This window comes from Danio rerio, chromosome 20 (assembly GCF_049306965.1).
Source record: "Danio rerio strain Tuebingen ecotype United States chromosome 20, GRCz12tu, whole genome shotgun sequence".
NCBI classification, from domain to species: Eukaryota; Metazoa; Chordata; class Actinopteri; order Cypriniformes; family Danionidae; genus Danio; species Danio rerio.
In genome coordinates this window covers 55,840,001-55,867,764 of record NC_133195.1, presented here as the reverse complement: position 1 = coordinate 55,867,764, position 27,764 = coordinate 55,840,001, and the positions used below count along the sequence as shown (strand labels likewise).

The 27,764-nt window shown below is 38.6% G+C and overlaps 3 protein-coding genes across 11 annotated transcripts in view; all 3 read right to left on the bottom strand.

The window, feature by feature from the left end:
* arhgap39 (Rho GTPase activating protein 39) overlaps positions 1-27,764 on the bottom strand; it is a 297,088-nt gene that overhangs the window by 59,379 nt on the left and 209,945 nt on the right. The gene's annotated exons all lie outside the window — the stretch shown is intronic.
* pycr3 (pyrroline-5-carboxylate reductase 3) overlaps positions 1-27,764 on the bottom strand; it is a 547,472-nt gene that overhangs the window by 499,970 nt on the left and 19,738 nt on the right. The gene's annotated exons all lie outside the window — the stretch shown is intronic.
* Positions 1-27,764, bottom strand: part of eef1db (eukaryotic translation elongation factor 1 delta b (guanine nucleotide exchange protein)) — a 36,460-nt gene that overhangs the window by 6,095 nt on the left and 2,601 nt on the right. The window contains exons 2-9 of one of the 8 annotated variants that reach the window (XM_005160918.5): positions 26,560-26,603; positions 21,858-22,699; positions 14,821-14,935; positions 13,297-13,368; positions 8,141-8,212; positions 5,882-5,966; positions 1,471-1,790; positions 1,120-1,314 (exon numbers count right to left, since the gene is read on the bottom strand). In XM_005160918.5, the coding sequence (XP_005160975.1) occupies positions 1,120-1,314; positions 1,471-1,790; positions 5,882-5,966; positions 8,141-8,212; positions 13,297-13,368; positions 14,821-14,935; positions 21,858-22,696 (1,698 nt within the window). In that variant the 5' untranslated portion in view covers positions 22,697-22,699; positions 26,560-26,603. The remainder of the gene's footprint in view (positions 1-1,119; positions 1,315-1,470; positions 1,791-5,881; positions 5,967-8,140; positions 8,213-13,296; positions 13,369-14,820; positions 14,936-21,857; positions 22,700-26,559; positions 26,604-27,764) is intronic. The other 7 variants (XM_005160919.5, XM_005160920.5, XM_017352493.3 and 4 more) reach the window with 7 other exon arrangements.

Genomic DNA, 27,764 nt, shown 5'->3' with positions numbered 1-27,764 from the left:
AAGTAATCGCTCCGAGATCGCTTGAATGAGGTGGTCTCGGCTCGATTGAAACGAACCCTGGAGCGGTTCGATTGTAGTGAGAAAGCGATCCGATCCGAGCGCGGTTGTATCACTGTGTTTTATGGATATGTAATAGGCTTACGGCTATATGAAGAGAGAATTATGAGTAGGGCGGGAAGTTTCGCGAGTCTCCGGATGCCCACAAACGAGTGATGATCTCCCGGTAATCTCGCGTCTCCCTACAGGTTCTCAAATAGGCATCGTCGCGCACCCTTCTCACCCCTCCCCACCACATCTCTCCTCAGACACGTCGCGCGCGCACACCCTGTCAATCACCACCAAACCACCACCTCTCCTGACAGCTGAGCGGGACGCTGCAAAATAAACCCTGATACTCTGACCAATGTGAGGAGAGTTTACTCGCACGTGACTTGTTTTAGCTCTTTTGGTCCGATTAGAAACTTTGCAGTGTGAAAGCGAAACGCTCCAAGAGCAAAGAGCAACAATGTAACAATTGTAATCTCTGTTTCGGAACAACTGAATCGATTCACAGGTGTGAAAGCAGCCTTAAATTAACCTTTTTTCTTGGTAGCTCTTGGTAGTTCTCCTAACTTAAAAAATGTAGGCGCACCAGAGACAAAATTGTCACACCCACCAAAAATTATAAGCACAGTTACTACACGTTTTATATTAACAGATTCTATATTATATTAACATGCTAATCACAACTAACAAATAAACAAAACTCTGCATTTTCATTTCATTTTAATGTTTATTTGATTAATTTAAAATTAGCAAGATTTACCTTTCATAAAATACTAGTGCCTTGAAAAATAACTAGTAAAATAGTCATTATTGCAAAGACAAATGAAATCAGTTATTAGAAACAGGTTATTAAAACTATTATGTTCAAAAATGCATTGTAAAAAACCCTCTTAATTAAACATCGCTTGGGAATTTCTTTAAGCAATTACAATTTTACAGGACGGCGAATACTTCTGACTTTACTTGTGTGAATACTGAATTCCTGGTTTGTTGTGCACCCAGCACAAGAGCTTGTGTTACGACTACACGTTTTGTCATGTGGTTTGTAGTCCAGTCTGTGTGACGGTTACTCACGTAGTCCTCGAACTTGGTGATCTCCTCCTCCAGGAAGTCTGTGCCCACCTTGTCATCCTCCACCACACAGTTGATCTGCAGTTTCTTGATGCCGTAGCCTACGGGCATTAGTTTGGACGCCCCCCAGAGCAGCCCGTCCATCTGCACCGACCGCACACACTCCTCCAGCTTCGACATGTCCGTCTCATCGTCCCACTGCATGACATGAGAGAGACACACACACACACGCATTAGGTTAAATGCATGTGATTAATCATGTTTAACGGTTTGGCAGCACTAGTGTGTGTGTGTGTGTGTGTGTGTGTGTGTGTGTGTGTGTGTGTGTGTGTGAAACTGAAGGGGATCACTCACAGGTTTGACGTCTAACAGGATGGATGATTTTGCGATGAGGGCAGGTTTTTTGGCTTTTTTTGCGGCGTATTCTTGCAGCCGCTGCTCTTTGAGTCTCTCTGCCTCTTCATCCTCCTCTTCATCGCTGCCGAACAGGTCAATATCATCATCGTCATCCTCTTCCTCTTTTACCGGAGCTGACGGGGGTTTCTGTGCAGCGGCGGGACGGGTCCCGTTAACGGCTGGTGCTGATGAAGATGAGGATGATGATGAAGATCTTCTCTCCAGCGCAGACACGCGACTCTCCATCTTACTGAGAGCAGAACGCAGATCCTCCACCACTGAGACGCAAAAACACACACATCTAACCAATATATCGGCATGAGGAGCAAAGACTAAACACAGATTGTTTACTATTAGCACATCAAATTTAACAGAGACAAACTTTGAGGCTGGCTTGACAAAGCCTGTTGGTAATAGTTTAATTAGTTTAAAAACATTTTGAAAAAGTATAAGTAGCATGTTATTAGCATGATTCTAGCATGGATTAGCATGTTATTAGCATGAATTCGCATGATTCTAGCACGAATTAGCATGTTGCTAGCATGATTCTAGCATGAATTAGTGTGTTATAAGCATGATTGTAGTAAAATTAGCATGAATTAGCATGTTATTAGCATGATTCTAGCATGAATTAGCATGTTATTAGCATGAATCTAGTACAAATTAGCATGTTACTAGCATGATTCTAGCATGAATTAGCATGTTTCCAGTATGAATTAGCATGTCATTATCATGATTAGTATATGAGTAGCATGTTGCTAGCATGATTGGCATGTCATTAGCATGTTAGAATTATTAGCATTTTATTGCAGAGCTAATTACAGTCTATGGGACAGTTGCTAGGGTGCAGTATGTGGTAGTTAGGGGTGTGGCTAGAAAGTTAAAAGGCCATCAGTGATTAGCTGCTGGCTAGTCTGAGTTAAATGAGCTCAGTTAGAAGTCTGTGTGACAGTCTGACGCAGAGTTACGAGGTCACAATGTTTGGTCCAATGTTAAGTCAATGGGATTTATCCGACAGTCCCTGGACGTTTTTTGGAAAACCGAAAGTCGGATCAGTCTGAGGAGATATAGCAACAAGCCAGCCTAATTAAACAGAAATTTCACTAAAAATACCCAAATAAAAAAGTATAAAATATTAAAAATCATTAAATAAAATACTAAAATACTCAAATTCCAAACCTTTTTAAAGCTTTATTTTGAGGAGGAAATATTTGAATCTTTATTTTAGTCCTGTGCAAAGATTAAATCACATCCAAAATAAAAGGTGTGTGTAGTGTGTGTGCTTATTATAATTATTTAAACACACACATGCATGCATTCATTCATCATACATTTTCTTTTCGGCTCAGTACCTTTATTAATCTGGGGTCGCCACAGCGGAATGAACCACCAACTTATCAAGCATGTTTTTGTACGCAGTGGATGCCCTTCCAGCTGCAACCCATCTCTGGGAAACATCCACACACACTCATACACTGCAGACAATTTAGCCTACCCAATTCACCTGTACCGCATGTGTTTGGACTGTGGGGGAAACCGGAGCACCCGAAGGAAACCCATGTGAATGCAGGGAGAACATGCAAACTCCACATAGAAACGCCAACTGAGCCGAGGATCGAACCAGCGACCTTCTTGCTGTGAGGCGACAGCACTTCCTACTGTGCCATCGTGTCGCCAACACATGCATAAAACTTTTATTTAATCTTATTTATCGGGGGTCGCCACAGCGGAATGAACCACCAACTATTCAATCATTCGTTTTACGCAGCGGATGCCCTTCCGGTTGTAACACAGTACTGGGAAACACCCATATACACTCATTCATATACACTACAGCCAATTTAGTTAATCAATTCCGCTATTGACCTTATTCTAAAATGTGGAAGTGCGCCTGTTTTCGCGATTGTCTTAGAACTTCCGTTTCAGTCGCCTATGGAAGAAACGACTAGGAATAATAAACGGCAGAAAACAGTCAAACTACTTGCTCTACAAACAAATGCTTGCATGACTATACAGACCAAGTAGAATAATATAACAAGGAAATATCAGTTTGCAACATCAAACAGCGAAACGGGCGGTTTTTAATGTCTAAAAATGAATGGAAGTGAATGAGACCGGAAGTCTCGTGCCAAAAAGATTCAAATGGCAGCGCCCGCTCGTCTGTGGAGAATAAGGTCAATAGCGCATGTGTTTGGACTGTGGGGGAAATATACAGCATATATGGGCTCTTAAATGCAGTTGTGTTATTACCATAGACTGTAAAATATATGGACGTAGTATCCGTGACGTCACCCATCGGTTTCTGAAGAGCGCAAAAGAAGCCGCAAGTAGGCGCGGCCAACCGTCGCCATTTTGTTCGCGCGTCATCACACCAACGGCGGGATACCAAACAAGGGCAAAGAGGCGGAGAGTGGGCGGAGCTACAGACACCTGCTGGCATTTAGCCTGGACCTGGTTCAGACACACTTTACTTTGGGAGAAACGCCTAATACTTCATCACCTGCGACTCGTTTGTGTTCTGACCACTTGTGCTTGGTTGTACACTATATCAATAAAGTGTTTAGACTTTTAAAAACACTGCTGTAATACATTGAGCCACTAAACATTGTTCTGATGACGTTTTTCAACAGGAGGAAAACGAGAATTACTTCCAAACACTTCAGATATAGTCTGTGTTAGTAAATGCAGGACTATTGATGAAATCCAGCATAACACTGTATGACAACACTTCAGACGACTGATCTAGAGCCCACAGCTAATCAATCTGACAGATTCTGCAGTGCATTACAGCTCTAAATATAAATATAAACCATAAATGATCTTAAATAAAACAAATACATGTATAGAGATGGTATATAAGTATATAACTTTACTCACATGGGAAACGGAGGCCACGTGAATGGTTTGTGAGCACAATTTAGTGCACTCAGCATGCCATGCCATCTAATAATTGTAGGAAACAAGTCCAAAAGGCAGTCGACTGTGTAAAGCCACATAAAACAACACAGAAATACGATAAATATGCCGAGTTCAGTGGCTAATCTGCAGGATTCAGCTGAGGTGACGTGACGGCGACCAACGAGACCTAGCTGTCACTCAAGTGGCCACGCCCTTAATTATGCAAACTTAATAAAACTTAATATAAAGGAAACGGATGAGTTATAAAAAAATTCACCCCCTCACAGTTGTCATGAAGGGTAATATTAGCTGTATTAACCAAAATCTTTTTTTGTAGCAGGCTGTAAACACCTTTTTTTCTGCTGTAAAGTTGGCCATTCTAACAGTGGGCTCAATTAAACTTTGCTGTTATGGAGCCAGCACTAGCGGAATTTCGGATGAATTGCAGTTTCAGTTACTTCCGTATTGGCCTCCAGAGGGACAGCAGGAGGTTGCCGCTCGGTTATTACTCATATGGCAACTGATATCTCTCTGGCCCTTTGTTTGGGATGCATCCATAAACCGGCCCCCGTAACAGACTAATTGAATAGCCCTGCTCAACATTATATGAATTACTGAAAAATAAACATTTTAAAACTGCATGATGTGCTTACTTGTGTTACCGTTCAGTAATGTTTATTCTAGTTTTATGATCTGCTACATTAAAGTTTAACAAACATGCAAAAAAATAAGCAATCAGTGGGGGAGCAAACACGTTTTCACACCACTGTATATGTAATGTTTATATAACTCAATCTGTGAGACCCCCAGCTAAAATCGCATGAGCTATTTCGGAGAAAAATAGCTGCATAGTTAAAATGACAACAATATGCAATATCTGTTTATTGCATGGGTGACATGGTGGTTTGAGTCCCGGGTGGGTCAGTTGGCTTTCTGTGTGGAGTTGGCATGTACTCTCCGTGTTGGCGGCGGTTTCCCTCACAGTCCAAACACTTGCGATATAGAGGAATTGATGTACTAAATCGGCCAGAGTGTATGAGTGTGTGTGTTTGGGTGTTTCCCAGTACTGTGTTGCGACTGGAAGGTCATCCGCTGTGTAAAACATATGCTGGAATAGTTGGTGGTTCATTCCACTGTGGCGATCCCAGATAAATAAAGGGACTAAGCCGAAGGAAAATAAATGAATGCACATTTATTGCATAGTCTTTATATGTTGAGGCTTATATTTTGAGTTGGTATATGACACATGCTTAGGATAATTATGGTTCAGATGTGTTGCAGGTTTAATTATAAGCTTTTCTTTATCCTGGAGTTTCTCAAAAAGATGATTTTCAGAGTCTGAAATGAGGTGAATCCTTGACATAAACTAACTCAAGGTTATATTTTGACAGAATATACTTTACATTGTAAACAGCGAATCACAAAGAATGACTTTAGCTGGAGAGTCATATATACACACACACACACCCACCTTTGTGTAGACTCTGGTTCTCTAGTTCCAGGCTCTTCATGCGTGCTGCAAGTTCCCCGATATCAGCAGCACTGCCTCCGGCGCTCTAGACACACACACAGTTTCCATCAGTCCCTGCTCTGGATACACTACAGCGCAGAATCAGGTCTGGCTACAACTACACACAAACTCTACTACAGTCAAACACACAACTACATTTAGACACTGCTCACGTCTCAGAAAACTACAGCAATGTCACTACAGCGTGTCAGAACATGCACCGCTTCCCTCAGATTCATTCATGTGAATTATTTTAAATCATTTCAGTCATATTGTAATGAATCAGAACGGTTCAAAAACACACTAATAACAGTGTTGTTGTAGGATTCTCAACATTTTCCAGTCAAGACACTCAAAACATTTACTTGAAAACCCCCAAAATGGTTTAAAATAGTAACAAATGTTGAGGAAATGAAGAGATTTACACATTCATGCACTCAGATTTCAGAAGATATTTAGACTCGCTTACATTTGTCCCTCTCTGGGATATTTGGTATATGTTATCTTTAAGAATAAATGGAAATAAATTAGTAGATTCCCAACAAAATTATTGTAAAATGAATATATTTGAATGTGTGGATGTTCTGTATCATGGATGGAGTGCATATCCCGTCTGTTTGGCAAACCTGTGTTTTTGATGAAGTTATTTTTTGTTAGTTATTTTATTTGATTTATATTGTGTAATTGTGTGTGTGTGTGTGTGTGTGTGTGTGTGTGTGTAATTAAATATATTTAGGTAAAACTAAATACACACATTATCTATCTATCTATCTATCTATCTATCTATCTGTCTGTCTGTCTGTCTGTCTGTCTGTCTGTCTGTCTATCCATCTCTGTCTATCTATCTATCTATCTATCTATCTATCTATCTATCTATCTATCTATCTATCTATCTATCTATCTATCTATCTATCTATCTATCTATCCGTCTGTCTATCTATCTATCCATCCATCCATCCATCCGTCCGTCCGTCCGTCCGTCTGTCTGTCTGTCTGTCTGTCTGTCCGTCCGTCCGTCCATCTATCTATCTATCTATGTCTGTCCATCTATCTATTTTACATTTTTATAATAGCTAGTTGCCATAGCAACATCCATTATTTTAATTTAGGTTTCCTTAAAGCCTAAAAAAATGACAGCTAGTAGTGTAATGGATCACAGATCTCACAGTTCGGATCACACTATGTCACACTAAATCACGGAACGAACCATTTTTAGTATCAGCCAAAAATATGAAGGGAGACAAATGTAATGTGCTTTCCATTAACTACGAAATCAGCACTGCAAGACACTTTTGGGTTTAAAAATTAAAAAATAAAACTATTAAAATAAATAGTAAATTATTCAGTAGTGTAAAAAATTCGCTGTTACTCCTACTGTTGCTGATAACACGACATGTAGAAATGTATATTATATTACTTATGAAATGTAGAAATGTTTATATCTAAACTATAAACTGTTCTCCCAGTACTTCTGTCTTATTTGACTGTTTGTAACTTCATAAATAACTTAAAAGACTAAAGACTGAATCTCTCTCTTTGAAATTTTGTGTTTTCAGATTTGAATGCAGCGATTCAAAGGATTAATAAACATATGCAAATCACTCATTGATAATTTATGTTGTGTGGGTGTTGAGATCCCGATCTTTAAATGATTAACGTGCAGCTTACACTGAACACAATAATGCAGGCTAAACAAGTAGTGCAAAAAATAAATTAAATTTAACATGAAAACAATCTAAATAACAACACAAATCTAACCCAAGAGTTATTATTTTTTAAATGTAAATTAAATTTAATTAAAACACTAACCCAACATCAGGTTTGTCCATGTTTGGCCCAACATTGGGTTAAACAAAAATAACGCAGCATTTTTTTAAGAGTGCACTGTTAAACAAGAATGATCAGTACCTCAGTGAATAACCCAAAGAACTACAAAACAAATAACCAAAAATAAATAATCCAAAAAACCTCAAAACAAAGATGCAAAAAAAACTACTAAAAAACAACAACAAACCCACACAGAAATGCATGCATGAAAGTCTTAAATCACCACATGCAAACATGCAGAGACGCAGGAGAAGCTGCACCTGACCACCTGACCACCTCAGCTGACTATGCATGCATGAAAGTCTTAAATCACCCCATGCAAACATGCAGAGACGCAGGAGAAGCTGCTGTGGTGTGTGTTTGACACAGCTTCACACACACAAACACACTTACAGAGGCGGAGCAGTGGGAGGGGTTTGAGGGTTTAGGGGCAGAGCCTCTACTGGGCTGCAAGGTTGTCTTGAGCTACAGGAGAGATCATTCAATGCAGATGAAGAAGAGGACAGACCAATCGGCAGGCTCTCACCTGACTACAACCCCAAATCAGGAAAAGTTGGGACAGTATGGAAAACGCAAATTAAAAAAGAAAGAAGTGATTTCTAAATTTACTTTGACTTGCATTTCATTGCAGACGACACAACACACATCACGTGTTCGTCATGAGTCTTGTTTTTTAAAATAAACACTTATTCCAATTTTGGTTCTTGCAACATGGATCAGTAAAGCGTTCACCGCTTTGTAATGTTGCCGTTGCTTTTCACAACACTTCAAAGACGTTTAGGGACTGAAGACACCAAGTGATGAAGTGTTTCAGGTCTACTTTTGCCCCATCTTCCTGCAAAAAAGTCCAGTTTTTAGCAAGTTACTCACTGCACCTCAATAAACTCCCCACTGGAAGGGTTTCAGGGCTAGTACGATGGATACAACTCGAGCCACTTTTATTGCGTGCACATACACAATGTTTATCCCAAGCGGCAACCTCCCGCTCTCCCTCAGGAAGCCAATATGGAAGTAACTGAAACTGCAATTCATCTGAAGTTCCGCTATTGCTGGCCGCTCCTGGCTCCAAAACAGAGCAAATTTCAATTGAGCCCATTGTTAGAATGGCCAACCTTACAGCAGAAAAAAGGTGTTTACAGCCTGGTACAAAGAACGATTTTGGTTCATACAGCTAATATTACCCTTCATGACAACTGTGAGGGGGTGAATTTTTTTATAACTCATCCGTTTCCTTTATATTAAGTTTGCATAATTAGGGGCGTGGCCACTTGAGTGACAGTTAGGTCTCGCTGGTCGCCGTCACGTCACCTCAGCTGAATCCTGCAGATTAGTCACTGAACTCGGCATATTTATCATATTTCTGTGTTGTTTTATGTGGCTTTACACAGTCGACTGCCTTTTGGACTTGTTTCCTACAATTATTAGATGGCATGACATGCTGAGTGCACTTAATTGTGCTCACAAACCATTCACGTGGCCTCCGTTTCCCATGTGAGTAAAGTTATATACTTATATACCATCTCTATACATGTATTTGTTTTATTTAAGATCATTTATGGTTTATATTTATATTTAGAGCTGTAATGCACTGCAGAATCTGTCAGATTGATTAGCTGTGGGCTCTAGATCAGTCGTCTGAAGTGTTGTCATACAGTGTTATGCTGGAGTTCATCAATAGTCTTACAGTAACTAACACAGACTATATCTGAAGTGTTTGGAAGTAATTCGCGTTTTCCTCCTGTTGAAAAACGTCATCAGAACAATGTTTAGTGGCTCAATGTAGCCACTCAGGCAGCCTGAGTACTGACGTTACACTAGTCTGTCAAACTTTGAAGTTCTTGCTTGAACTTGTGTTGTCAAAGCACATTTGGAAATCACTACTTTCTTTTTTTTATTTGCGTTTTCCATACGGTCACACCCTTTTCTGATTCGAGGTAGTGAATAGTCAGCTAATCAGAGCCATGCTCTCAATGCAGAAGCTTTTAGAGAAGCTAGGAATTGAATGTAAATTGTTGCAGAACGCTAGATAGTGTCTATGTAGGCATTAGGCAACAAAACAGAAGAGGATAAAGCTGCACAATAACCCACAATGAAACAACAACAACTAAATAAATAAATACAAAATAAAGACAATTTGTATGCCAAAAGAAAAAAAAAAGTGATGGTTTAAATTTGTAAACCCCAAAAATACCAAATAAAAATGATTATTAGCTTCATGTTTCCATTGTTTTTTTTGGTTGTTTTTGTTTGTAACGTATACAGTTGAAGTCAGAATCATTCGCCCCTTTTTGATTTTTATTTTCTTTTTAAAATATTTCCCAAATGATTTTATAACAGAGCAATGAAATGTTCACAGTATGTCTGATAATATTTTTTCTTCTGGAGAAAGTCGCATTTGTTTTATTTCGGCTAGAATAAAAGCAGTTTCTAAATTTTTAAACACCATTTTAAGCACAATATTATTAGCCCCTTTAAGCTAATTTTTTTCCGATAATCTACAGAACAAACCATCATTATACAATAACTTGCCTAATTACCCTAACCTGCCTAGTTCACCTTATTAACCCAGTGAAGCCTTTAAATGTCACTTTAAGCTGTATAGAAGTGTCTTGAAGAATATCAAGTAAAATATTATTTACTGTCATCATGACAAAGATAAAATAAATCAGTTATTAGAGATGAGTTATCAACACTATTATATTTAGAAATGTGCTGAAACAATCTTCCCAGAACAGAACATTAATTAGGGGGGGAAAAAAAACAGGGGCGCTAATAATTCAGGGGGGCTAATAATTCTGACTTCAACTGTATGTAACATTTCCTTTTTTAATATTGCATAAAGTAATAACAAGAAATAAATGTACTGTATTTAATTGTAGTCATTTACATACAAACACACCTAATGACCACATTTTGAAGCCCTATAAACAGTGTAACAAACACAGGGCTTTATTTAGTTCATCAAAAAAACTAAATAATAATAAATGTTTTTTATTACAATTGTACTAAAGCTAGGGTGGTGCCGTTTTAAAGTGCTTGTCTGTATGCAAAATGTTTATATTGGCATCTTAAAGGTGCTGTATGTAAGGGTGTTTTCACATCTGTAGTTCGCTTCATTCGGTCCGAACCAAGGGTAATAAATGATTCATTGTTGCATCTTCTGCCGTCTTTGGGTCGTTTTCACACCACACTGCTGGCTTTGGTCCGAACCATTTGAAACGAACCAAAACGCAGTCATCTGACAAAATCCACATCTCTCATTGGCCAGATGTTGTTGAACATATTTTCTAAACTGCTTATTGATTGGTCAGAATTCACGTGCGGGAAAATGCCAGTGAACTCCCGCAGGTAAACAAAACCTTTTACTCTGGAGGGACGACTGCGCTGGCTGATTGCATGACTGCTTGAGACAAACTATACATTACGAAAATGAAGCGCGGCTGGAAAACAGTGTTTAATGCATCGCTCGTCACTTCAGGAGGAGCCGTGAATTAATTTAGCTAAACTGTGACATGCTCATCTTGCAGAAACATTACCAACGATCCATCAGGTAATGTTTTCCCCTCTCTCTCTCTCTCTGTTGGTAAAGCGCTGTCAACAAATATTTTCCTCCATATCCCATAATGCACAGCGCATCGGCCTACGGCAGCTGAATTAGTCCAAAAGGCGCAGTACTTTTTGCGGTTGGACCTGTTTTAGTACGGATCATATTCTCACCACAAACGAACCACTCCAGGGTTCGTTTGAAAGCGTACCGAGACCACCTCTTTGAGCAGGTCTCGGTACGCTTATTTGGTCCACTTTTGGTGCGCACTAGAGTACGATTGCTGCATTCTCACCTGCCCAAACGAACCACACCAAAAGGGGAAACGAACTCTAGTGCGATTCAATCGAGCTAAACAAGGCAGGTGTGAAAGCACCCTAAGTTTTTGACTCTTCTAAAGCATAAAAACACCATGATATGTTCGCAGATATTTCAGAAACATGCTGAGTGAACATTCTTGCTTATCTGAAAAGCAATGCTGGAGTCAGATATTCTGCTTTGAGGATGTACTTTCTGTGCAGGAATATCCCTTCCATCGTGTGCCGTTGCTTTTATTTAGAACAAGGTATAGAACAGCCTTTAGGCTCGATTGTCAGACTCACTTCTGTTGGTGTTGTCAATCTGGCAACCTGCACCAGTGTGTGTTTTGAACCAGGAATGCAAAGCCTAGTTCAACCACTGGGTGTCAAACGTTCTTATTGCACCTTTAAAGTTATATATTAGACCTAAAGTATACATATTACTCGCTTAAAAAGTATAAAAATATTCTCTTTGACCACTTTGAAAAGACATTACCCCATGACAGTTTTTTGTTGTATTATTTCAGATTGTCACAACATAAGTTTATAATATAATAAGCTTAAAATTGTTTAATAATTCTGAAAGAGAAAATAAACATGCTTAATAGTATTGTATTGTTTTTTTTTGTTTCACTTATTTAGCAATAAGTAAGATATATGGTAATACCAATAAATACATGTGTTTAATTTATATTTAATCAGTCATTTAAATAAGCACACAACTTTTTTTCTGTAATTAATTTTATATAAATTACACTCATCTTCAATTTGTTTAAAACAGAGTTATACAATTTAAAGTAGTACATAGATTACATTGGTCCAAAGTGAAACTAGCCAAATTTCAACCGAATATAGACCCTAACTGTGACCGATGTAACATTGAGCCAGCTACTTTATCTTATATGTTTTGGGCTTGTTCAAAATTAAAGAAAGTCTGGCAGCTAATATTTCAATTCCTCTCAGACGCATTAAATACCTATGTAGAACCTGAGGCCATAATTTCAATTTTTGGGATCACACCACAGTCCTTATGTTTTAACAAAAGCAAGATAAATGTGATTGCCTTTGCTACGCTTTTAGCTAGATTAATATTGCTGAAATGGAAGGAAAAACTTCCTCCAACCTTTAAGCAATGGCTTATGAAACTTCTACATCACCTGACCTTAGAAAAAATACGTACTGATATGTTTTTTCTCATCTGGCAACCTGTTTTAGATCACGTTAAAAAGATGGACCCCTCAGTCATTTTAGAAGAGTAGAACCTTTCCTTGTTTGTTTGTTGTTGTTTTTTTTTCTTTCTATTTTTTGTATTTTTTTCTTTTTTTCCCTTATATATGAGAGTAACATATGCTTTACTTATTATTACTATTTATTTGTATTTTTTCTTAATATTATTTATATTTTTTTTCTAGAACCTAAATGTATATATGTGCGACAGGTTTTGTTTGTTTGTTGTGTAAAAAAAAAAAGAAAAAGTGAAAAGCTATTTGTAATGTATGTTTCATATCTAATATGTTCGATAAAAATACTTTTGAAAAAAAAATATATATAAATTACGTAAAACATTTTTTGAAACTCTACAAATACAGATTTTTTATTTCTTTTAAAATCGAAAATTAAATTCCTTTTTTTATTATTTTTTTTTAATATCACCTTTCTTTTTAATCCTCTTCTAACAGTAACTAAATGTTTTTTGCTCAACTCACCCCAGCGAGAGACTTCTGGATGTTTTCTCGCGCTCGAGCGATGTCTTGAAGAATAGTGTTAGCTCCAGTGTCCTGAAACAACAGAGAGAGAGAAACATCAGTGTGTGCAATTTAAAAGGCAAGTCATTGGACAATAGTAGTTTGTTCTGTAGACAATACAACAAAAATAATTTGCTAAAGGAAACCTATTATGCCCCCACCCCCCTTTTTTTTTTTTTTTTTTTAAATATGTCTCTAGTGCAAAGGTTTAAAACTACCGGCTTGTAGGCCATTTGCGGCCCCCCAAAACATATATTTTAAATCACTATCGTTGTTGTGCATATACCCACTTTTGGTAGAGGTCTACCACCACGGGACCCGACCAGATTTCTGCGGCGTAGAAATAAATTTCTGAATAATGCGCGGGAGCAGTCGGTAATTGGTTTAATTTTGGACGGGAGCGGGCCTTCTAGCAATAAAAGAAAGAAGCAGGGGTGTAACCCCAGTGTCCTGGCCAAAGTCCCTCAATCGGCCTATACGATCACGGCCTCTCAATCATCCCCTTCCACCAAATTGGCTCTATCACTGTCTCTCCACTCCACCAATAGCTGGTGTGTGGTGAAGCACTGGCGCCGTTGTCCTGTGGCAGCCGTCGCATCATCCAAGTGGATGCTGCACACTGGTGGTGGTGTGGAGAGACTCCCCCTCATGATTGTAAAGCGCTTTGGATGTATGGCCATACACAATAAATGCACTTTATAAATACACATTACATTACATTACATAGCTGCTGGTCAAGCTGGTGTTATCTGGTTATTTTTTCAGCCTGACCAGCTAACACCAGGCTGGAAATGACTGGAAACCACTCTAGAAATGGCCAAAACACCTCTAAAACCAAGCTGGTCGTTCAGCTCAAGGCTGGTTTAAGCTGTTTTTTCAGTAGGGACCCTTTCTATGGCTTACACATTATGCTGGCGGTGTAACAAATGTGCAAATTTTGCCATTATTCAATTCAAATTGTCTTATTTAATAAACTTTCTTCATTTGCGTATTGAGATTTCTATTAACACTTTGTACATTTTACTCATTCAGGCGATTTCGGGCTAGGGATTGATTTGGCGCGGTTCTGAGTGCGATTGCGGGTTTCATATTTGCCAAACGAACTGTGCTAACCGGGCAAATGAGACAGGTTCCACAACAAATGTCTAGGTGTGAAAGCACCCATTGTCTATACTGACATTGTCTTCAGCAGCTCAATCACTGTAATGGCCAATGGACGGCTGCTTCTCACTCAGGGCTGTTTATGCTAATGAGGGAGAGATGGGCACTAGTGGGCGGGGCTTTCCCCCTCTAATGAGAAAGAATGTCAGTCAAAGCATTTCTGCAGACTGTTTTCATCAAGTCTGATTATAAACAACACAATTAATACATGTTTACCATTAGAAGCTGGAGATATTCACACACTGACACACAACTGTGTGTAAACCCTCTTATAAGAGGATAATAATTTTGTCTTCGACTGTATATCCCCCTGGTATTCATTACCTGTTTGGGCTTTGTGGGTCCGTTCATCTGTTCGTAAAACCGTCGTTCCGCTTCATCATATCTCGGCTTATCAAACCAGATCCTCTCACTAGCCAAACAGTCCGCTGCAGTCATCCTACATAAACACACACAACGAGAGCTGTAAAAACTAACAAACACTGAACCAAATAACCAGCAAAATCATTCACATTTCACAAATGAGACTTAAAGGCACAGATCACCCCCCAAAACATCTGTAATCACTTACTCAATCCTTAAAGGCTGATTTATACTTCTGACTCGAGTGATCCGCGTGACGCTGGTCACAGCTACCAAGCCGACCAATCACAGAGCTTGTGCTATGCATCGTTGCGACGTGTAGTTACATTTGCTTCGGCATCAGCCACGACAAGGGCTATGCGACTGCGCGAAACCTGCGCCGGATCATATGGTGCACTTAATGCTGAAGTATAAATCAGCCTTAACTTGTCACAAACGTATTTTACTTAAATTTTTTCTCTATTAAACACAAAAGAAGATCATTTGAAGCATGTTGGAAACCTGTAACCATTGACTTGCATTGTATTTGTTTTTCCTACTATGGAAGTCGATGGTTACAGATTTCAAAATAGCTTCTTTTGCTTTCTACCAAATAAAACAGATTTAGCTTGAGAACACTTGAGGATGAATAAAGGGGGAGGCAATATTCATTTCTTGGTGTGAACTGACCCTTTAAGTCAGGGGTGTCCAAACCCGGTCGTGGAGGGCCGGTGTCCTGCAGATTTAAGCTCCATCCTGCCTCAACACACCAGCAAGGACGTTTCTGGACAGCCTAGTTCAGGGATCACCAATCTTGGTCCTGGAGAGCTGGTGTCCCTGCAGAGTTTAGCTCCAACTTGCCTCAACACACCTGCCTGGGTGTTTCAAGTATACCTAGTAAGACCTTGATTAGCTTGTTTAGGTGTGTTTGATTAGGGTTGGAGCTAAAATCCGCAGGACACTGACCCTCTAGGAACAGGTTTGGTGACCCCTGGCCTAGTTAGAGCTTGATTAGCTAGTCCAGGTGTGTCTGATTGGAATTGGAACTAAACTTTGCAGGACACCGGCCCTCCAGGACCGAGCTTGGACATGCCTGCTTTAAGTAAACAGGTGACAAAATGTATGTGATTTTCTATCTATTTGATGAAAGTCGATGATGTGAATGGATGTTTAAACTGAACTATGGCGCAGAGCAAGTTTTGGGGAGCTAATAAAAAGCTTGTTTTTATTTTTGAATTTTTGAACAGTGAAATGATTCTTAATTGTTTTTATCTATTATTAAAAAAACATTGAGTACGAGCAAATTAATACATTTATACGGAAGCGTAGAGCTGCCACCCATGTAAAAAAAAAAAAATTGAGCTTTATCACAATTGTACAATATACTTTTCACGTTCTTACAATATAATATCACGTTCTTACAATATACTTTTCACGTTCTTACAATATATCATGTTTGTACAATATACTTTTCACGTTCTTACAATATAAATTCACGTTTGTACAATATACTTTTCACGTTCTTACAATATAAATTCACGTTTGTACAATATAATTATCACGTTCTTACAATATAATATCACGTTTGTACAATATACTTTTCACGTTCTTACAATATAAATTCACGTTTGTACAATATACTTTTCACGTTCTTACAATATATCATGTTTGTACAATATAATTATCACGTTCTTACAATATAATATCACGTTTGTACAATATACTTTTCACGTTCTTACAATATAAATTCATGTTTGTACAATATAATAATCACGTTCTTACAATATAATTATCACGTTCTTACAATATAATATCACGTTTGTACAATATACTTTTCACGTTCTTACAATATAAATTCATGTTTGTACAATATAATAATCACGTTCTTACAATATAATTATCACGTTCTTACAATATAATATCACGTTTGTACAATATACTTTTCACGTTCTTACAATATAATATCACGTTTGTACAATATACTTTTCACGTTCTTACAATATATCATGTTTGTACAATATAATTATCACGTTCTTACAATATAATATCACGTTTGTACAATATACTTTTCACGTTCTTACAATATAATATCACGTTTGTACAATATAATTATCACGTTCTTACAATATAATATCGTGTTTGTACAATATAATTATCACGTTATTTGCCGCCATACGTGCGCACAGATGATGATGTCACGTGAAGATCCCCTGTGCGCTCGCGAGCTGTAGTTTTCTCGCGTGTAGACCTGTAATCTGCACACGGTTCCCTTCTCCTCGCAATGGCAGACATGCAAAGATTCTTGCGATGGAGTATGGATCATAACGTCACTAACTGTTTTATTACTGGGTCTAGTAATCACAATCAGTAGCTGCAAAATTTCCCCATGTCTCAATCCAAGCATAAAATAGAACTTAATTAATTCTGTAAAACGAGACATTTTCTCACGCTCTGATCGCACCAGGTAAACGTAGCCTAAGCAATAAAGTTTTCACGTAATAACGTAATAATTATATTGTACAAACATGATATTATATTGTAAGAACGTGATAATTATATTGTACAAACGTGAATTTATATTGTAAGAACGTGATATTATATTGTAAGAACGTGAAAAGTATATTGTACAAACGTGATAAAGCTCAGATTTTTTTTTTACTTGAGTGGCAGCTCTACGCTTCCGTACATTTAAATCAACTGATTTGGTGCACCATTTGTGGTTGGTTACTTTATAGTGTGCCAAAAAATGTGTGTTTAATGTACTTAACCAAAAACATGACACAAAAACCAAAAATAAAAATAGAAGAAAAAATATCTCATAAGTAAAATTATAATAAAATATTTAAATATTATAATTATATTAGCTGGGAAAAGACAAAAACAAGACCAAAGAAACAAACAAACCCAAAATACATATTAAAATCATTCAGTCATTCATTTTCTTTTCAGCTTAGTCCCTTATTTATCAGGGGTCGCCACAGTGGAATGAACCGCCAACTCTTACAGCATATGTTTTATGCAGCGGATGCACTTCCAGCCGCAACCCAGTACTGGGAAACACCCATACACTACAGCCAATTTAGTTCATCAAATGGACTGAAACCGGAGCACCTGGAGGAAACCCAAGCCAACACAGGGAGAACATGCAAACTCCACACAGAAATGCCAACTGGCCTGGCAGGGACTCGAACCAGTGACCTTCTTGCTGTGAGGCGACAGTGCTAACCACTGAGCCACCCAATATCAAAATCTACAAATAAAAACTATATAAGCACACTATATTAACAATGTAAATTACTCCCCAAAACTGGCGTATGGAGCTAACGCTGCTACTACTAATAACAGATGTTAATGCAACCATGCAGAAATGACATCAAAACAGCAACAGAACTAAATGAAGGAGAACAGATGAACCCTGAACGAAATTCAGACAGATGACTCTTCCAAGCCAACACAACAAGAATGAAAATATAGAAGGAGATGAGGAGGAATAAAATGATAAAGAATATATGCCATGGCATGAAGATGATGGACAAAAGAAGCAGGAAGGCTGTACACATTTATTGAATGGGTGAGACTGAAAATACCTCTCAGCGCTGGTTTACAGTTCACAACAACACACTGTGTCATTTACTGACCTTTATCTTGCTCCAAACCTGAACGAACGTTTTGCTGGATATTAAAGTTGGTCTGAAATCAAAATCTAGTCTTCTTACATTTATATATAAATAACAATAATGAACAATACATCTGTGCAGTTCATTATTATGTAGAAAAGTACTTGCCCTTGAAATCTTTTATCAAATAATATAAACTTCTAGTCACATGGAACTCCTTTAGGGTGGGTTATCAGTCATTTAGGGTGGAGCTATTATTCTTTTAGGGCGGGGCTAACATTCTTTTAGAGTGGGGCTATCAGGAATTTAGGGGCAGAGCTATTAGGAATTTAGGGTGGAGCTATCAGTCATTTTAAGTTAGACTATCAGTCCTTTAGGGTGGGGCTTTAAGTCATTCAGGGCAGAGCTAGCAGTTATTTAGGGTGGGGATGTCAGTCCTTAAAGGCGGAGCTAACATGAACTTAAGGCGGAACTATCGGTTCTTTAGGGTGGAGCTATCAGTCCTTTGGGGCAGGGCGATCTGTGATTCAGGGTGGAGCTAACAGTCCCTTAGGGTGTTGCTAACGATAATTTTGAGCAAAGCTATCAGTTCTTCAGGGTGGAGCTATCAGGAATTTAGGGTGGAACTATCAGTCATTTTAGGTGGAGCTATCAGTCCTTTAGAGCGGGGCTATAAATCATTCAGGGCGGAGCTATCAAGTCTTTTAGGGCAGGGCTATTAGTAATTCAGGGTGGAGATAGCAGACCCTTTAGGGTGGAGCTACCAGGTATTTAGGGTGGAGCTATCGGTCCTTTGGGGCGAAGATATCTGTAATTTAGAACGTGGCGATCTGTGATTCAAGGGCTAACAGTCTCTTAGGGCGGAGCAATCAGTCATTTGGTGCGGAGCTATCAGGAATTTAGGGTGGTGCTATCAGTCATTTTAGGTGGGGCTATCAGTGCTTTAAGGCGGGGCTATAAGTCATTAAGGGCGAAGTTATCAGTCTTTTAGGGCAGGGCTATTAGTAATTTAGGGTGGAGCTAAGATCGAGCTATCAGTCATTTTAGATGGGCTATCAGTCCCTTTGGGCAGGGCTAACAGTTATTTAAGGTGGAACTATCAGTCTCTTAGGATGGTGCTATCAGTCCATTAAGGTGGGGCTATCAGTCAATTAGGACACAGCTATTAGTCCTTTAGGGCGGGACCATAACTCAATTAGGGAAGGACTGTCAGTCCATTAGGCAAGAACTATCAGTAATTTAGGGCGGAGCTAACTTGAATTTAAGGCAGAACTATCAGTTCTTTAGGGTGGAGCTATCCGGTATTTAGGGTGGAGCTATTAGTCCTTTAGGGCGGGGATATCGGTAATTCAGGACGGGGCAATTGGTGATTCAGGGTGGAGCTAACGTTGGAGCTTAGCGTTGCTAACAAGAATTCAGGGCGAAGCAATCAGTCCTTTAGTGAGGAGCTAACAGGAATTTAGGGTGGAACTATCAGTCATTTTAGGTAGGGCTATTAGTCCATAGGGCGGGGCTATTAGTCCTTTAGGGCGGTACTATCACTCAACTTAGGAAGGACTATCAGTCCATTAGGCCATTTAGGGCAGGGCTATTAGTAATTCAGGGTGGAGATAGCAGTTACTTTAGATGGGGTTATCAGTCCCCTAGGGCGCGGGCCATCAGCCTTTGAGGGAGGAGCTATCAGTCTTTTAGGGTGGGGCTAACAGTGCCTTAAGCCAGACCTATCAGGACTTTAGGGTGGAGCAATCAGCTGGGCCGGCGCATCCATAGAGGCGACCTAGGCAGACGCCTAGGGTGGCAGTATAGAGAAGGCGGCGTCCACGACACCTCCATTACCACCCGCGTCCTGAGTTATGTCCGTGACACCTCCCTCACCACCCCACCTCAGATATAATTGCACATTGGCGACAGAATAGAGAGGGCGCGGGCTGTCAGCGACACCTCCATCAGCACCCGCGTGTCCTCAGTTATATCCGTGCATTGGGCGGCAGAAGAGGTCTGCGACACTCGCGCGTCCTCAGTTATATCCGCACAAAGCGCGACAGAATAGAGAGGGCAGCGTCCGTGACACCTCCCTCCCTCAGCACCCGCGCGTCCTCAGTTATATCCACGCATAGAACGGCAGAATAGAGAGGGCACCGTACGCGACACCTCCCTCCCTCAGCACCCACGCGTCCTCAGTCATATCCGCGCATAGGGTGGCAGAATAAGAGGTCTGCGACACCTCACTTCATTTTCATAACCGGTCACTTTTGTTTTCACATTGGGGTTGAGGCGTGATCGTCCTCTGCCTAGAGCGGCAGTTCAGCTTGCTCCGGCCCTGGCTATCAGTCATTTTAAGTGAGGATATCAGTTCTTTAAGAAGGGACTCAGTCATTGATGGCGGAGCTATCAGTGTTTTAGGGCGGGAGATATAAGTCATTTAGGGCGGAGCTAACAATTTTAGGCCAAAGATATCAGTCTTTTAGGGCGGCGTTATCAGTCAACTAGGGCGGAGATATCAGTCCTTTAGGGCGACACTATCAGTCCTTTAGGGCGAGACTATCAGACATTTAAGATGAGATTATCAGTTTTTTTAGGGTGGAGCTATCAGTCATTTAAGGCAGAGCTATCAGTCTTGTAGGGCAGGGCTATCAGTCATCCAAGGCAGTATTATCAGTATTTTAGGGCGGAGCTATCAAGTCCTTTAGGGCAGGCCGATGGGCAGGTCTATCAGTCATTTAAGGTGGGACTATCAGTCTTTTAGGACGGTGCAATCAGTCCTTTAAGGTGTGGCTATCAGTCAATTAGGGTGGAGCTATTAGTCATTTAGGGCGGGAATCTCACTTAATTAGGGAAAGACTATCAGTCTATTAGGCCAGAGCTATCAGTAATTTAGGGTGGGGCTGTCGGTCAATTAGGGTGGAGCTATTAGTCGATTAGGGCGGGACTATTACTTAATTAGGGAAGGACTATCAGTCCATTAGGCCAGAGCTATCGGTAATTTAGGGTGGGGCTATCAGTAATTTAAGGCAGGACTACCAGTCTTTTGGGGGCGGAGCTATTAGTCCTTTAAGGTGGAGTTTTCAGTAATCTAGGGAGGGGTCTTGCTTCTGCCCTGCTTTTGTACATTTGTCAATTTTCATCCTTTTTGTTAACAAGCCCACCCTCTGACTATATAACTGGTTTACAAAGGATGAAATCATGCAGACCTTTTTTTTATTATTATCATTTTAGAGCCGTATGTCACAACATTGGGAAAAAAAGGACAATCTTAACTTTCATTTCATGCTGACTATAACAGTAGGTTTGAAGCAACATAAAGGTTACAATAACACCTTAATTTGGCAGTGAACTAACTAACTACCGAAATAAAGAATGTGGGGAAAGTGTGTGCGCTTATTCCTGAGTATCAGATCATACTTCTTCTGTTTCTGCTTTGAAGGGTTTACAGGTGTTTTAATGGATCTCCCAACAGCTCCTCCATAGAAACGAGACTCCGCCTCCGCATAGCGACCACGATCAAGCCACACCCTCTCGCTGTCAGCATGCAGGAAATAACACCCAGCTGCTCCCTGATTGGTGGAGGGATGATTGGAATCCTGCTGATTGCAAACCACAGGCTTTTTCGGCGCAGCAACATTGTTATTTTGTCGCTTGGACTTGGACTGGTTGGTTGGTTTTCTTGGCGTTGAGTTCTGGTTGTACAGGTTTTGATAGAAAGACGCCTCGGCTTTATCGAAAAGAGGCTTCTGTAGCCAAACCCCCATTGGGGGAAGAGAGAGGCAAGGAAGGCCATTGATTGGCTTAGAAGCAGGAGTGGGCGGGGTCGGGGTTTGTGATTGGTAGCCTTCATCACATGGTGTTTGGCTGCTGGGCTGCAGTTGAAGAGATCTTGGAGTCGCTGCATGATTTTGGCCCACAAACTTGCTCTCAGCTTGATCATATTTGGGTTTATTGACCCACACGGACTGAACGATGTGGTGACAAGCCTCTTGTTCTCCATGCTGGCATGTGTCTTGCTTTCGCTTGGAACTAGAAGAGCTTGCAGTAGCAGTTGTGCCATTTTGCTGCTGCAACAGCCGCACGTAATACAGACTTTCCGCTCTTTCGTATTGAACACGGTCAAACCAGATGGCTGAACACTCCGATCTCAAACCCTCGAGCGCCCCGCTGGACAAACACCCAGTGGTTCGGTCCGTCTGCCGCTCGGAGGAACCAGACTGGTTTGAAGAAGAATTTCGATGGCTCCTGTTGCGCATTTTCTTGTGTTCGGGAATACAAAGGTAGAAGGGGATTGAGAAATAAGGGAAGAGGAAAAGGACAGTGACAGGGAACTGGAGAATTAATTACACAGAAGTAGGTTAACATTAAACATGAAGTGTGTAAATTGTATTTTCGGATGTACAAATATTTTTTAATCAGAATTAAACAAATGTTTAGTTATTTGGCTAGTTTTAGGTTATAATATGAAGCAGAATCTTAAAAGTGGTATATAGTGCTGAAAAAAGTATGTTTTAAAATGTATTACAGAAGCCGCTGATTTTAAAACTAGTTTAAAAATAAGTTTTATTATAAATCGTAAAATAGAGTCGAGAAATGCATTGATTGTGAGATATGCATTGTGATTCTCTCTTGAATTGATTCTGAGCTTAATTTTGAACAGCAGATTGCACTGTTGCTTTACAAACAGCTGTGCTCTGCTTGCTTCCAACTCCTTACACGTACCACTTAAAACGAAAATTGATATGCATTCTGATATTAGAATCAATATGCATTCAGAAAATTTAAGAAATGATCTACGAATTACAATTAATCCATTTATCATTTATCACAAAAAATTATATACTTTAAGTGAAATTAAAGAACAACATTATTATTACGCAATTTCAAATTAACAGATTTCACCATAAAATTAATGCTTTTAGACTTTCAAGACATGTTATTTGTTCCTTTTTACGTAATGTCAACTTGGACATCTTTAAAATTATTTTTCGCAAACGATACACAACACACTAGAGTTGTCAAAAGTATCAATTTCCGTAACTTCTGGTACAGCGATTTTAAAAACGTTGAATTCCTGCTAACATTTGAACACTTTTGAGATGGTAATTAAACACCACTGATTGGCCTGTGGCTGTTTCTCAATTCCAAGAATGCAGAGAACGAACTTGTGTTCTTGTGGAGACCGATCATGCCAGGTCACCTCGAAAGAACGAACTCAGGAGACCACGAGAACAGAGAATGCATCCTGTGAGAAATGAGATGCTGCATTCTTCCTGATGGTCACATGACCTTCACGCGCTTTTAAAGGAAAATTATTTAAACATTACAGCATTCATACAACAATTTATTGCGTTTCCCCTTTTTACAATATATACTCTGCATAAAGACTTTACAAATATACACTGCACAATACAAATAAAACAGATTTTAATACGAATTTCAGCAAACAAACACCCTTACTGTGTTTATTCAGCGTTTGGCGTTCACCGAGTGCAAACAAAGATACTATGAACACTGGAGCATTTCAAAGCAACGTTGATCAGTTGAATGTCCATAAAGCTGACGTATGATATGAGTGTTCGATTCAAATTGGTACTTGTGTTGTCAAAAGTGTTGAACTTTGATTCTAATTGGTACTGAAATTTTTTTGAACATCGATTTCCCGCAAACATTTGAGCGCTGTTGAACACGTTCTTAAACACCACTGATTGGCCATTGTGTTCACCTGCTTAGAAATAACTGTGATTGGCTGTGAAGGTCATCATAAATTTGTATCAAAGTCCATTCTTTTGACAACACTATTACCAATTAGTAGCAAAGTCGATACTTTTGACAACACTAGTAGCGATTGTTACTGAAGTCAAAACTTTTGACAACAATAGTACCGATCGGTAGCAAAGTCGATACTTTTGATAACACTAGTAGCGATTGTTACTGAAGTCGAAACTTTTGACAACACTAGTACTGATTGGTAGCAAAGTCAATACTTTTGACAACAATAGTGCCAATTGGTAGCAAAGTCAATACTTTTGACAACACTAGTACCGAATGGTAATGAAGTCAATACTTTTGACAACACTTGTAACAATTGATACCGAAGTCGATACTTTTGACAGCACTAGTACTCATTGGTAGCGAAATCGATACTTTTGACAACACTAGTACCAATTGATACCGAAGTCGATACTTTTGAGAGCACTAGTACCCATTGGTAGCGAAGTCGATACTTTTGACAACACTAGTACCAATTGGTAGCGAAGTCGATACTTTTGACAGCACTAGTACCCATTGGTAGCGAAGTCGATACTTTTGAAAACCCTTGTACCAATTGATACCGAAGTCGATACTTTTGACAGCACTAGTACCCATTGGTAGCGAAGTCAATATTTTTACAGCACTAGTACTGACTAGTAGTGAAGTTGATACTTTTGACAACGTTACTACTGACTGGTACCGAAGGTGATACTTTTGTCAACACTAGTACCAACTAGTAGCAAAACTGATACTTTTGACACCACTAGTACCCATTGATACCGAAGTCGATACTTTTGACAACACTAGTACCAATTGGTAGCGAAGTCGATACTTTTGACAATACTAGTACCAATTGGTAGCGAAGTCGATACTTTTGACAGCACTAGTACCCATTGGTAGCGAAGTCAATATTTTTACAGCACTAGTACCGACTAGTAGTGAAGTTGATACTTTTGATAACGTTAATACTGACTGGTACCTAAGGTGATACTTTTTTCAACACTAGTACCAACTAGTAGCAAAACTGATACTTTTGACAACACTAGTACCAATTGATACCGAAGTCGATACTTTTGACAACACTAGTACCAATTGGTAGCGAAGTCAATACTTTTTACAGCACTAGTACCGACTGGTAGTGAAGTCGAAACTTTTGACACCACTAGTACCAATTGGTCAATACTTAATGACGTCAATACTTTTGATAACACTAGCACTGATTGGTAGTGAAGTTGATACTTTTGTTAACACTAGTATTATCGGGCGACAAAGTCGATACTTTTGACAACACTATAATTGACTGGTACCAAAGTCAATACTTGTCAACACTAGTACCAACTGGTAGCGAAATTGATACTTTTGACAACACTAGTACTAATCGGTAGTGTAGTAGATACTTTTGACAACAGTAGTATGATTGGTACTGAAGACAATACTTTTGACAACACTAGTACCGATTAGTATCGAAGTTGATACATTTAACAACACTAGTACTTAGTGATTACAAAGTCGATACTTTTGACAACAAGAGCACTGATTGGTACTAGGGCTGCACAATATATCGTTTCAGCATCGATATCGCAATGTCAAGTTGAGGTGATAATTAACCAGAAAACACAGTTTAAAACAAAGTTTAACCCCAAAACAGTGAAAGATTTTTTGATGTCCATGATTATGTATGGTTTTAAGCGAGATTGAACTATTTGGGTACTAGAAATGCTACAATTTGTTAAACAATTAACTGAGTTTATTTGGATTTAAAAAATTTTCTATAATTAAGACTACAGTAAATTAAAGTCTAAAGTCTTTAGCCAAGAATGGTTGTTGTTGAATAGTTTAAAGTTAGTTTTATAATTCATAATTCTGCAATAAATGTAAAATTATTAATTTATTCCAAACATAGTCAGTATAGAAATTATATTAATATTGCAATATTTAATTGCAGAAAAATGAAATATCATAATGTCAGTTTTTTTTTCAATATCATGCAGCCCTAATTGGTACCGAAGTCGATACTTTTGACAACCCTATATCAAACACTACTAACCACCTAACAAAAAAGTTAAATAGCAAAATAAAAGCAATTGCATTTACTATTTTATCTGCACAGCAAAATTACACACTTCAGCTTTAAAGACAAACACACAAACATTTATGGTTGCATTAGATTTAAACACTGAGCTTTATAATGAAGTCAAGCTTAGAACTAATAAAAAAAGAAGGAACTGAAAGTATGATGACGAAAAGAAAGGACAATCAGATTCAGAATGAACAAAACACGCACACAAATCCGTCATGGGACAAATAATATGAACCAAATCCATCATCCAGCATGCTAATGGGAGAGATTTTGTCCAAAACTCACCTTCAGCAAAGGGAAAAGCCACCAAACAAACAGCTCAATACGTTCTTCTCATCCAGACAAGGGCAAGCAATGAACCATAAAGTGCAATTAAAAGAAATGTTTTACACACAATCTCAAATGGAGGACATTGCTATTACACAACCTTACAAATAAGCTCTGTGATAACAAAAAAATAGGTACAAAACAGGGATTTTTAAACAGAATTGTTTGTATACATGTTGTACATCAAGATTTATTTAATTATTTATTAAAAGATTCAAGATTTTGGTCCAAAAAATGTATTATTTGTCACTTGAAACATTAATAATTTGAGACTGCCCTTCAAAATCACTTGGTTTTACAAGCAAGAAGGTTGCAAATCACATAAAATAAATATATTAACATTTTGTATGATTAATATGCTGAAGTATACAATTAAGAATAAATATTTTATATATTCTTTTACTCATATATCAGTTAAACTGCATGATGATAGATTTAATTCACCCTTATTTTGACATTTTCATGTTGTTACGCTAACATATTTCTGCTATTACTTTGTTCGTCGGGTATAACTTAATGATTACAATCACTTAAATTGTAAATATTTGACCATTTTTAGACTAATACTGATGATGTAGAACCCGAATGTGTAACAGAGACGTGATTTATCCTTTAATTAACATAAAGTAAACAATTACAATGCCAAACCAAATTAACCTTATGACTATTCTTGACTTAAATTACATTAAACTCACTTAAAACAGCTTGTAAATCGTATAAGATGAAGTTAGAAACATGATTAACTTAGTTTAATAAGTTATAATTAACATTAAAACAACATCATGACCAGCGTTGGGTAAGCTGAAGTGAACACTAACGGATTGCATCATTAAAATAGTATTTCAATTACTTTTCTCAAATGTAACTTGATTGCTCAATAGTTAATTCAGTTATTTGACTACATGAATATCATATCAATCTCAACATGTAGATAAAAACTCTTAGTAATTTACATGTGACTTAAATAGGGTCTTTATTTTTATAAAATAATTTGACACTTAAGAAAAGGTAAACATCGTTTGCATCAAAACACAAAAAGTTTCAAAGTAATGACGCCGCGTTTCACACATCACATTTACTGTCATTAATACGTTCCTTATTTATTGTTGATTTTACAAGTGTAATTGCCTTGATAAATATGACCATAGTTTTAGAGATATAAC